The 12,866-nt window shown below is 44.9% G+C and overlaps 1 protein-coding gene across 1 annotated transcript in view; it reads left to right on the top strand.

The window, feature by feature from the left end:
- The first annotated feature begins 9,763 nt into the window (after window positions 1–9,763).
- Window positions 9,764–12,866, top strand: part of LOC116406859 (Fc receptor-like protein 2) — a 68,131-nt gene continuing 65,028 nt past the window's right edge. Inside the window, exons 1-2 of the mRNA XM_031891838.1 lie at window positions 9,764–9,884; window positions 11,859–12,119. Coding sequence (XP_031747698.1) covers window positions 9,764–9,884; window positions 11,859–12,119 — 382 coding nt within the window. The remainder of the gene's footprint in view (window positions 9,885–11,858; window positions 12,120–12,866) is intronic.

Genomic DNA, 12,866 nt, shown 5'->3' with positions numbered 1-12,866 from the left:
ACTAGCAGCCTTTTCTATTTGCAACAGGAGCTGGGCCTCCTCCTCTTCGCTTACATTGGGGGGTCTATAGCATACCCCTACAATTAGTTTGGTAGATTCTTTACTATCTGTGAGAAGCTCAACCCATAAGGATTCAGCTCCCTCTGTTCCCCCCATAACTTCCTCCTTAATATTTGCTTTTAATTCCTGCTTAATGAACAGACACACTCCTCCTCCTTTTCTATTGCCCCTGTCCCTCCGAAACAATGTATACCCCCCAATATTAACAGCCCAGTCATGAGACTCATTCAACCAAGTTTCAGCAACACCAATCACATCATATTTCCGCTCCAACGCCAGTACCTCCAGCTCTCTCATTTTACCAGTCAGACTCCTTGCATTGGTAAACATACATTTAATACTGGTTCCAGAGTGAGAATGACGTGTAAACAACTTATGGGCCTCCCTGCCATTATCAGTATCCCGAAGCAAGTCTCCTCCCCCAATTTCCCTTACTATGCCCACTACCTCATCTATCCTGTCTCCCACAGAATTTCCTGCTGCACCCTCCCCCCCCACTCCTAGTTTAAAATCTCCTCCAACCCTCTAGCCATATTTTCCCCCAAAGCAGCTGCCCCATCATTGAGGTGCAGCCCATCCCTGGCAAAGAGCCTGTAGCCGATTGAGAAATCAGCCCAGTTCTGGAGAAACCCAAAGCCCTCCTCCCTGCACCAATCTCTCAGCCACGCATTAATCTCCCTAAGCTCCCGCTGCCTTCTTAATGTTGCTCGTGGCACAGGTAATATCTCTGAGAAAATTACCTTGGAAGTCCTCGCCCTCAACTTTGCACCTAGCTTTTTAAAATCGTTCTTGAGGACTTCCCCCCCTCCTCTAACTTTGTCATTGGTACCTATGTGTACCAAGACCGCCGGGTCTTCCCCAGCCCCTCCCAACAATCTGTCCACTCATTCCACCACATGCCAAACCCTAGCACCAGGCAAGCAACACACAGTTCGGCATGTAGGGTCTTTACAACCACTACCACTGAGAAACAGGTTGACCTGTGCCGGCTGGAAAATCACATTGGCTTGTAAGCCAGACGTTGGTGTTACACTTCTTAAACCAAAGATCTTTGTATTTAAAGTCAATTTCTCTATTCACTGTTCTCCCACACCTAATTAGTCTAACGGGCCATTTAATATTTGCCCACATAGTAGTAAAGTGACCACAGCGTCTGTCAGTTTCCTGTGCATACAATTCTATTTTTGATGTATTACTTTGATACTGACAGAGCCCCGTGCCACAGGAAACTGCCACTCACTGCTCATTGCTGAGAGAAGGTTGAATGTCAAAGATGAAAATGATGGCAACAATCTGTAAGTAGAATATCAGTTTTGGTGAACAAGATATTCGGTAGATGTTGGGGAGTGGTTACCCGTGTCTCTCTAGAGGCTTCATGCTTGATGCAACCCTTTACGGAATTGTATGACCCCGACCTTCCCAACGGCTGCATATTCTACTCTGTATGGGTTTATTATTTTGATGTAGGGACTGTGAAGATCAGAATTGTACAAAATATGTGCAGTTGACATGACCCTTTGGAAATATTGTGACCTGTTACATCCCCTCATTTATACAAGCCAGGATATACCCACACAATGTTTTGTCATGCACCAAGTTAAGCCTCTCTGCAGGTTCTATTACGCCAGTCCCTCTTAAATGGTTCCAACAGAGTACCTGGACATTATTGCACCTAGTTCAGTCCCTAAAGTTGTTTCTTCTCATAATGGACAAATGGCTTTGAGCCCTTGCGCTTTTGGGCTAAGTCAAGGATCCCCAACCTTTTTTAGTTGTGAGCCACGATCAGATGTAAAAGTGTTGGGGAGATACACAAGCATGAAAAATGTTTATTGGGGATGACAAATGAGGGCTGTGATTGGCTATTTGGTCGCCCCATGGGGACTGCTGGCCTGCAGGAGTAAAACTGTGTCTCTGGGCTTCCAAAATGTGGAAAAATGTTGGCAGAAATGTAAAATACTGGGAGCAACATCCAAGGGGTTGGGGAGCAACGTGTTGCCCCTGAGCCACTGGTTGGGGACCACTGAACTAAGTAGTAATATGAGATACAAGGTTATTAAAGATCTGTTTATATAGATCTATATGATATATTTTAGATTGTGGCTCTTCAGTTTGCTTTATTTGAGTGCAATTTACTTTAAATTGTCTTAATAGTGTGTTTAAACAAGGGGCAGTAATAACCGGTATCTGCCCTTGGCCAGACAGGGATTTTAGGGAGTGGTGCGGATGTTGGAGCAGGGCAATATCACTGTGTAGCTTTAAAATTAAATTTATGATTGCCCCAATCTCTGAGTCTCATATTATTCTGACTGTAAGATACAGTATCCGCATACTGATATATGAAATCACTTATATTAACAGGGCATCTCCTCCTGTTTGCAGCATTGTTTGAAATATCAGGTAAGAATTTTTTTCTTCATATTGTTGTATTACAACACTTAGACCTATCGAACAGTTTATGTTGTAACATTAGTAACCGCCTACTGTTACACAATTAAGTCCCATCGCTCCTGGGTGATTTAGAGTGATTTCACAAATGGATACTTAGTAATAACTTTTTTAATGACTGTGAACGTGACCTATTATCACTAACTCGTAGTCCCAGGGGTCCCCACTGACTTATTTATTTATTTATAAAAAAGTGATTATATTAAATTTGCTGCCTGCTATAAAACTATAAACCCTATAAAACTGTAGCAAACACCCCAGCTGTACCAGTGCAGGAATGGCTGCCCCCGGGGCTACACAGCGGGGTATTTATATAAACTATAGTAGGGTTTCTGTAGCAAACACCCCAGCTGTACCAGTGCAGGAATAGCTGCCCCCAGGGCTACACAGCGGGGTATTTATATAAACTATAGTAGGGTTTCTGTAGCAAACACCCCAGCTGTACCAGTGCAGGAATGGCTGCCCCCGGGGCTACACAGCGGGGTATTTATATAAACTATAGTAGGGTTTCTGTAGCAAACACCCCAGCTGTACCGGTGCAGGAACGGCTGCCCCCGGGGCTACACAGCGGGGTATTTATATAAACTATAGTAGGGTTTCTGTAGCAAACACCCCAGCTGTACCGGTGCAGGAATGGCTGCCCCCGGGGGTACACAGCGGGGTATTTATATAAACTATAGTAGGGTTTCTGTAGCAAACACCCCAGCTGTACCGGTGCAGGAATGGCTGCCCCCGGGGCTACACAGCGGGGTATTTATATAAACTATAGTAGGGTTTCTGTAGCAAACACCCCAGCTGTACCAGTGCAGGAATGGCTGCCCCCGGGGCTACACAGCGGGGTATTTATATAAACTATAGTAGGGTTTCTGTAGAAAACACCCCAGCTGTACCAGTGCAGGAACGGCTGCCCCCGGGGCTACACAGCGGGGTATTTATATAAACTATAGTAGGGTTTCTGTAGCAAACACCCCAGCTGTACCAGTGCAGGAATGGCTGCCCCCGGGGCTACACAGCGGGGTATTTATATAAACTATAGTAGGGTTTCTGTAGCAAACACCCCAGCTGTACCGGTGCAGGAATGGCTGCCCCCGGGGCTACACAGCAGGGTATTTATATAAACTATAGTAGGGTTTCTGTAGCAAACACCCCAGCTGTACCAGTGCAGGAATGGCTGCCCCCAGGGCTACACAGCGGGGTATTTATATAAACTATAGTAGGGTTTCTGTAGAAAACACCCCAGCTGTACCAGTGCAGGAACGGCTGCCCCCGGGGCTACACAGCGGGGTATTTATATAAACTATAGTAGGGTTTCTGTAGCAAACACCCCAGCTGTACCAGTGCAGGAATGGCTGCCCCCAGGCCTACACAGTGGGGTATTTATATAAACTATACCCAGCTGTACCAGTTCAGGAATGGCTGCCCCCGGGGCTACACAGCGGGGTATTTATATAAACTATAGTAGGGTTTCTGTAGTAAACACCCCAGCTGTACCAGTGCAGGAACGGCTGCCCCCGGGGCTACACAGCGGGGTATTTATATAAACTATAGTAGGGTTTCTGTAGCAAACACCCCAGCTGTACCAGTGCAGGAACGGCTGCCCCCGGGGCTACACAGCAGGGTATTTATATAAACTATAGTAGGGTTTCTGTAGCAAACACCCCAGCTGTACCAGTGCAGGAATGGCTGCCCCCGGGGCTACACAGCGGGGTATTTATATAAACTATAGTAGGGTTTCTGTAGCAAACACCCCAGCTGTACCAGTGCAGGAACGGCTGCCCCCGGGGCTACACAGCGGGGTATTTATATAAACTATAGTAGGGTTTCTGTAACAAACACCCCAGCTGTACCAGTGCAGGAATGGCTGCCCCCCGGGGCTACACAGCGGGGTATTTATATAAACTATAGTAGGGTTTCTGTAGCAAACACCCCAGCTGTACCAGTGCAGGAATGGCTGCCCCCAGGCCTACACAGTGGGGTATTTATATAAACTATACCCAGCTGTACCAGTGCAGGAATGGCTGCCCCCGGGGCTACACAGCAGGGTATTTATATAAACTATAGTAGGGTTTCTGTAGCAAACACCCCAGCTGTACCAGTGCAGGAATGGCTGCCCCCGGGGCTACACAGCGGGGTATTTATATAAACTATAGTAGGGTTTCTGTAGCAAACACCCCAGCTGTACCAGTGCAGGAACGGCTGCCCCCGGGGCTACACAGCGGGGTATTTATATAAACTATAGTAGTGTTTCTGTAGCAAACACCCCAGCTGTACCAGTGCAGGAACGGCTGCCCCCGGGGCTACACAGCGGGGTATTTATATAAACTATAGTAGTGTTTCTGTAGCAAACACCCCAGCTGTACCAGTGCAGGAATGGCTGCCCCCGGGGCTACACAGCAGGGTATTTATATAAACTATAGTAGGGTTTCTGTAGCAAACACCCCAGCTGTACCAGTGCAGGAATGGCTGCCCCCGGGGCTACACAGCGGGGTATTTATATAAACTATAGTAGGGTTTCTGTAGCAAACACCCCAGCTGTACCAGTGCAGGAACGGCTGCCCCCGGGGCTACACAGCGGGGTATTTATATAAACTATAGTAGGGTTTCTGTAGCAAACACCCCAGCTGTACCAGTGCAGGAATGGCTGCCCCCCGGGGCTACACAGCGGGGTATTTATATAAACTATAGTAGGGTTTCTGTAGCAAACACCCCAGCTGTACCAGTGCAGGAATGGCTGCCCCTAGGCCTACACAGTGGGGTATTTATATAAACTATACCCAGCTGTACCAGTGCAGGAATGGCTGCCCCCGGGGCTACACAGTGGGGTATTTATATAAACTATAGTAGGGTTTCTGTAGCAAACACCCCAGCTGTACCAGTGCAGGAACGGCTGCCCCCGGGGCTACACAGCGGGGTATTTATATAAACTATAGTAGGGTTTCTGTAGCAAACACCCCAGCTGTACCAGTGCAGGAATGGCTGCCCCCGGGGCTACACAGCGGGGTATTTATATAAACTATAGTAGGGTTTCTGTAGCAAACACCCCAGCTGTACCAGTGCAGGAACGGCTGCCCCCGGGGCTACACAGCGGGGTATTTATATAAACTATAGTAGGGTTTCTGTAGCAAACACCCCAGCTGTACCAGTGCAGGAATGGCTGCCCCCGGGGCTACACAGCGGGGTATTTATATAAACTATAGTAGGGTTTCTGTAGCAAACACCCCAGCTGTACCGGTGCAGGAACGGCTGCCCCCGGGGCTACACAGCGGGGTATTTATATAAACTATAGTAGGGTTTCTGTAGCAAACACCCCAGCTGTACCAGTGCAGGAATGGCTGCCCCCGGGGCTACACAGCAGGGTATTTATATAAACTATAGTAGGGTTTCTGTAGCAAACACCCCAGCTGTACCAGTGTAGGAATGGCTGCCCCGGGGCTACACAGCAGGGTATTTATATAAACTATAGTAGGGTTTCTGTAGCAAACACCCCAGCTGTACCAGTGCAGGAATGGCTGCCCCCGGGGCTACACAGCGGGGTATTTATATAAACTATAGTAGGGTTTCTGTAGCAAACACCCCAGCTGTACCAGTGCAGGAATGGCTGCCCCCGGGGCTACACAGCGGGGTATTTATATAAACTATAGTAGGGTTTCTGTAGCAAACACCCCAGCTGTACCAGTGCAGGAATGGCTGCCCCCGGGGCTACACAGCGGGGTATTTATATAAACTATAGTAGGGTTTCTGTAGCAAACACCCCAGCTGTACCGGTGCAGGAATGGCTGCCCCCGGGGCTACACAGCGGGGTATTTATATAAACTATAGTAGGGTTTCTGTAGCAAACACCCCAGCTGTACCAGTGCAGGAATGGCTGCCCCCCGGGGCTACACAGCAGGGTATTTATATAAACTATAGTAGGGTTTCTGTAGCAAACACCCCAGCTGTACCAGTGTAGGAATGGCTGCCCCCGGGGCTACACAGCGGGGTATTTATATAAACTATAGTAGGGTTTCTGTAGCAAACACCCCAGCTGTACCGGTGCAGGAATGGCTGCCCCCGGGGCTACACAGCGGGGTATTTATATCAACTATAGTAGGGTTTCTGTAGCAAACACCACACTGACACTGATGCACTCGTAGGCATGCGCCGAACAGTCCTTAGACGGGCTTCCTTTCACTGGTTTCTCAGGATGATTCCTATTTAACTTCCAAATTAACCTTGGGGCATTAACATTACTTCTGGGTTCCCAGGATTTCTCTTCAGTAGAAAACCCCTTACACTTAATAAGGTATTGTAACCCCCTGCGGCGGATACTAGAGTCCAGGATCTTCTCAGCTTCAAATTCCTCAGTACCTTGACAAAGAACAGGTGGAGCAGGTGGACCCTGGCTGCCTTGAAAAGGATTCTGAACATACCTCTTGAGTAAAGCATTATGAAACACAGGATTAATTTTCATGGAAGTTGGAAGACTTAATTCAAATGCACCTGGATTAACAATCCTCTTAATAGAAAAGAGACCCTCAAATTTTGGAGAAAGTTTCTTAGATAGAGTGACGAGACGAAGATTAGTTGTAGATAACTATACCTTATCTCCTACTTGAAATTCTGGATTTGCCCCTAATTTTAGATCTGCATAATTTTTTACATTTTTCTGAGCCTGTAGAATTGAATGTTTAAGAACCTTAGTATTTTTTTGCAGGAAGTGTAATTGCTCTTGGACTGATGGAAGAGATAACTCAGAAAAAATGCCTGGCAACATGATAGGATGGAAACCAAAATTAGAGAAGAATGGAGTTTGAGTGGTTGTGGAATGAATGGAATTATTGTAAGAAAACTCCACCAGCGGAAGTAGAAAGGCCCAATTATCTTGTAGATAGGATGAAAAAGTTTGTATATATTGTTCTAGTGTCTGGTTCATTCTTACAGTTTGCCCATTGGTTTGAGGATGGTAAGCTGAAGATTTAACCAAGGAAATACCCAATGATTTACAAGGTGAAGACCAAAATTTGGATGTAAACTGTGTTCCACTGTCTGAAATGATCTCTCCAGGCAAGCCATGTAGTCTCACAATTTCTTTAATAACCACACCAGCCATAACAGATGCAGAAGGGAGTCGTGAAAGTTGTGTATAAAATGGGCCATCTTTCTAAGTCTGTCTACTACTACAAATATTGTGTTGCATCCATCAGAGGGCAGGAGTTCCACAATGAAATCCATAGAGATAGACTTCCAAGGTCTCTCAGGCAGTGGGAGGGGATGCAGTAGTCCAAGTGGTTTGGATCGAGGAACCTTTGATCTGGCACAACTTTCACATGAGCGGACATAGGCAATACAATCTTTAATAACAGAAGGCCAACAAATGAATCATCTTACCAAATCTAAAGTCTTTCGAATACCAGAGTGACTGGCAAGAGGATGATCATGAGTAAGCTTCAAAGCATCTAAACAAAGCGAGGGTGGAATTACCAATCTTTCCTTATGGAAGAGAAGGTTGTCCTGAAAATATAATGATTCAGCATTAGGATATCTTGAATAGAGTGATTCACTTTTCTGATGTTCTCAGTGAAGACTGATTGTAGTAAGAGAACATTTCCAGGCTGTAAAATAGTATCTGGAGCAGATGAAGTTTCTTCTCTATGAAATAAACATGACAAGGCATCAGTCTTAATATTTCTTGAGCCAGGTTTGTAGGTTGAAATTGAAACTGGCAAAAGAACAAGGCCTATCTAGCTTGACGAGGATTGAGCCATTTAGCAGACCATAGATACTCTAAATTTTTGTGGTCAGTAAAAATTAAAATAGGATGAGATGTCCCTTCTAACAAATGCTGCCATTCTTCAAGGGCACTCTTTATAGCCAGTAGCTCTTAATCACCCACATCATAATTTCTTTCAGTGGAAGTTTTTTTTAGAAAAGAAGGCAACTGGATGTAATATTTGCTTGGGACCACACTTTTAAAATAGAATTGCTCCAATAGTCTTGTCAAGATCAGCGGGATTCAAACCCCACTTGGGGTGTTCCTGACGGCATGCATTTGCCTCTACAGCCACTGGAGGCATTTGGGCTCTGTCTGTTTCTTCTCTTGTCTCCTACTTTCTGTCTGCTCCCTTTCCTCCACCCACCTCATTAACCTCATGTGTTTCCCATCTCCTAATCTTCACCCTTTATAAGCCTTTCCCTGACAATTGCCCCTTGCTTGGTCATTAGTTGTTTCTCGTGACCCTGCCTCCGTGTTCCCTGTTCCTGTGTCTATTCTTGTTCTCGCTGGTTCCAAGCTCCAGTTCCATGTCCTGATCCTGCCTTCTGCCTTGTTCCTGAGCCCTTTCTAGTTCTGCCTTGATTTCCCGGTTTTGACCTTGGCCTGCCGCTTGCCCTGACCTTTTGCCTGTTTGGATTCTGCCTCTGCCTGCCGTGTTATATATGCATTTCCATTGTATGCACTACTACGTCACTAGTTATTAAAGTTCTTCATTTTCATCATGGCCTCTGACACCAGTTCTGTGATCTATGGTTACACTCCGGGTTACCCAGTGTTCAGGCTCCCACCTTCCTGGTACTCCATGGCGTCTCCTCAGGGAGATCGTGACAAGTCTCCTCAGAAGAGTCAACTTCCAAAGGCTTCTTGACCACTGTGGGCTAGGATTTGACTTTCTTGCTAGTTATGGGATTGGATTATGTAATTGGTTTAATAATGGCAAAAAAATTCTTCCTAAAGAAGTTGGCAAAACCAATGAACTGTTGCACCCCCTTATGGTCAGTTGGAGTAGGCCAATTAATAGTCTCTACCTTATTTGTATCCATTTGGAAACCATCTGCAGAGACAATGAACCCCAGAAATTCAATAGAGGATACCTCAAACTCACAGTTAGATGCTTTGGCATAGAGGTGTTTTTGGAGTCTAGAAAGAACTTCTTTAACATGTTCATGATGTTCGTGAAGAGACAGGGAGAAAATCAGGATGTCATCTAAATACACAACAACATATTGATCCAGGAGATCATGGAAAACATAATTTACAAAGTGCTAGAACATGGCTGGAACGTTACATAATCCAAAGGGCATGACTGTATACTCAAAATGGCCATAGCAGGAGCGAAAAGCAGTTTTCCATTCATCCCCTGATCGGATACGAACTAAATTATAAGCCCCTCTCAGATCTAACTTGGAAAAGATCTTAGCATGGCAAAGTCTTTGAAATAGTTCTGGAATTAGGGGTAGAGGGTGACGATTTTTAATAGTAACTTTATTTAAATCACGGTAATCAATGCATGGCCGTAAGGAGTGGTCTTTCTTTTCAACAAAAAATATTCCTGCTCCTGCAGATGGTCTGATAAACCCCTTGTCTATATTCTCATCAATATATTCTTTCAATGTAATGAGTTCAGGTTCAGAGAGAGGATAAATTCTCTCGCAGCTCCAGGTAAAAGGTCAATGGGACAGTCATACTCTCTATGAGGTGGAAGGGAATCTGCACCCTTCTTGTTTAAGACATCTAGGAATTTGTGATAGTGATTTGTGATTTATCATCATTCAAAATGGAACAACCCAAAGGAGATGAAGAAGAGGAAAGACACTTTTGGATACAAACATCAGACTTGAAAGTTACTGTTCCCTTTTGCCAATCAATAGAGGGGTTATGAAGTTTTAACCACGCAATACCAAGAATTACAGGGAAGAGGAGAGACTTCATCACATCAAACTTTATTGATTCAGCATGTCCTTGAGAAGACATTACATTAAGGGGTAGGGATGTAGCGAACCTAAAAAAAAAAGTTTGCAAACCCGTTCGTGAACTTACGCCAAAAAGTGCGAAAGTTCGCGAACTTTGCGAACCCCATAGACTTCAATGGGAAGCCATTTCTGGCCACAAAACTGATTTTAAAGTTGTTTAAAGGGTGCCACATGGCATGCAGGAGGGGGATCAAGGGCAAAAATTTCTCTGAAAAATACGTTGTTGACACAGCGTTGCATAAAAACGCAAGCTATTCCTATGTATACGCAAAGGCAGCTGGCAGACCTAGCGGAAATACGCAGCGTTTTTTGCTATTTCACGCTATTAGCACCATGGAAACTGGATTTGCTGAAAAACGCCATGTATGGCTTGTGCGGCGTTTTTAGGCCGAGAAAAAATGCAGCAGAAAAACGCCATGCGAACCCAAATTGCGAACATACGCGAAAAGTTTGCAAACTTGCGAACACCCGATTTTTTCGCGAATTAGTTTGCCACATCTCTATTAAGGGGCATGGTTTCAAAGTAAATGGAGCCAGAAGAAATTAGAGTGCCATCAGCCATCTTGATATTAACTGGTTGGGACTTGTATAGGAGTGGAATGTGATTATCATAGGCAAAAGTCTGATTCATAAAAAACAGAATCGATAACTGCATCTACTTCAATTTCTTTAGCGTCCATCTGCAAGAGAATATGCAATGTGAGATAAGTGTGTACTGGAGACAGAAGTGATGTAATTGACAGTGGTTTCAGAGTTAATTTACCATCTGGACGAGTAGAGCAATTTCTGAGAAGATGACCAGGCTGGCCACAGTACAGGCACAGATTAAGACCTCTATGGCGAAGTCTCTCTTCGACAGATAAAGTCTTTCGGACCACTCCTATTTGCATTGGTTAAAATCAGCAACAGGATTGGGGTTAATAGGAGGAGGAGCTTTTGGTAGTAGCCATTAAGGTGAAATAGATGATGCCCCTTTTTCAAGATGTCTCTCCCTTAGGTGTCTAGCGATATGAATTGAGAGCTGAATTAGCTCCTCCAGGTTTTCATCTTAAAGTGTCTCAGAAAGACCAATACAAAATTGATGTTGCAAAGCCTGGTCATTCCAAAGGGAATCTGGGGCCCAGCAACAAAATTCAGCAACGTAGTCCTCCACAGGCCGTTGTTTCTGACGCAGGGAGCAGAGAGCATTTTCAGCAGTATCCACTCGGTGAGGGTCATCATACAGGGAAGAGAGGGCTTGAATGAAAGTCTGCACAATAGCCAAAAGTGGACTATTCTCTTCCAGCAGCCGATGAGCCCAGACTTGGGGTTGCCCTTGAAGGAGGGAAATCATGACCCCAATTTGGGGTGACCGCACCCAATTTGACACAACCGCGGAGACAGGGGGCGGTCCAATCAGTAGGGTTTTTATACATATAGTATAACTGGTTTCTGATACATGCCCCAATGATAAACAAATGGCTACCAACATGCTTGTTTCCTTGCCAGGGGTTGGATTTTGATTCCTCTGAATTTACACTGTTTTTTGTTGTGGGACAGGAGAATATTTGTTGTTGTTGTTATTATGTAAAAACCAGCAGCATTAACTACTGAATTAAAGTAAATTAAATTAAACCCTGTGCCTGTAGGATCTGCTGTGAGACCTGTGGTTTCCTTCTCCCCAAACTGGACCCCAATATTCCCAGATGAGTCTGTAACTCTGAGCTGTAATGTGGCTCCTACTGCCCAAGGGAACCTGGGATATTCCTGGTACAGGGATGGACAGCGGATACCTGGGGATCAGCAGAGCCTTTTCATTCAGGCTGCCAGAAAGACAGACAGTGGGCATTACCAGTGCCGGGCCGGTGCCAGTGAGAGAAGTGACCCTGTTACATTGGATATAAAGTCTTGTAAGTAAAAAAGTTTCTAAAATGGCCTACAAAGTTCACTTATTGATTTGTTACAACTTGTAGAACATGTTTCTTTCATTCTCAGATCTGCTCATCCTGCAGGCGCCCCCTGCTGTTCATGAAGGGGACTTCTTGTTCCTTAGATGTCACAGTCAGCCTGGATATGATACAAGGAACACAGTATTTTACATGGGTGATAGGATCATTCAGACCCCAGACACTGAGTTAGCGAAAGGAAAAGTAGATGCTACTGCATCTGGCACATACAGATGTATGAAAGATATATATTATAATTCTGAGTTTCAGACAACTCATGCGGAACATGTCATCAGAGTCTCAGGTAAGGTCCAGTGAACAATTGATTAGTTTCATCTGTTCACTAAAAAAAAAAAAACTTGCATGCTGTCCCTAACAACACAGGCTTCAGCTGGGAGAAGAGAGGGGTTTGTTTATGCAGAGGGCATTGTTACATTTCTTTCGGATTCAGAATTTACACTGTTTAGCGCAAAAATAACACACAAAAACTACCACCTATATCCTAATGACTATTAGCACAAAGTTAAAGTTAAATAATTTTCCTTCACCTTTAGATGGGGTTTTTATTTTTCTCTTGATCAGCTAGGATAGTCATAACCGACCAATGGCTCATGGATAACATGTTCCTCAGCAGCCCATTGGATGTTGCACCCAGTGGCCTCAAAGCAGGTGCTTATTTTTGAATTCCTGACTGGGACTAAAGTTTTGGTT

This window comes from Xenopus tropicalis, chromosome 8, assembly GCF_000004195.4.
Source record: "Xenopus tropicalis strain Nigerian chromosome 8, UCB_Xtro_10.0, whole genome shotgun sequence".
Classification (NCBI taxonomy): Eukaryota; Metazoa; Chordata; class Amphibia; order Anura; family Pipidae; genus Xenopus; species Xenopus tropicalis.
This window is presented reverse-complemented; position numbering and strand designations above follow the sequence as displayed.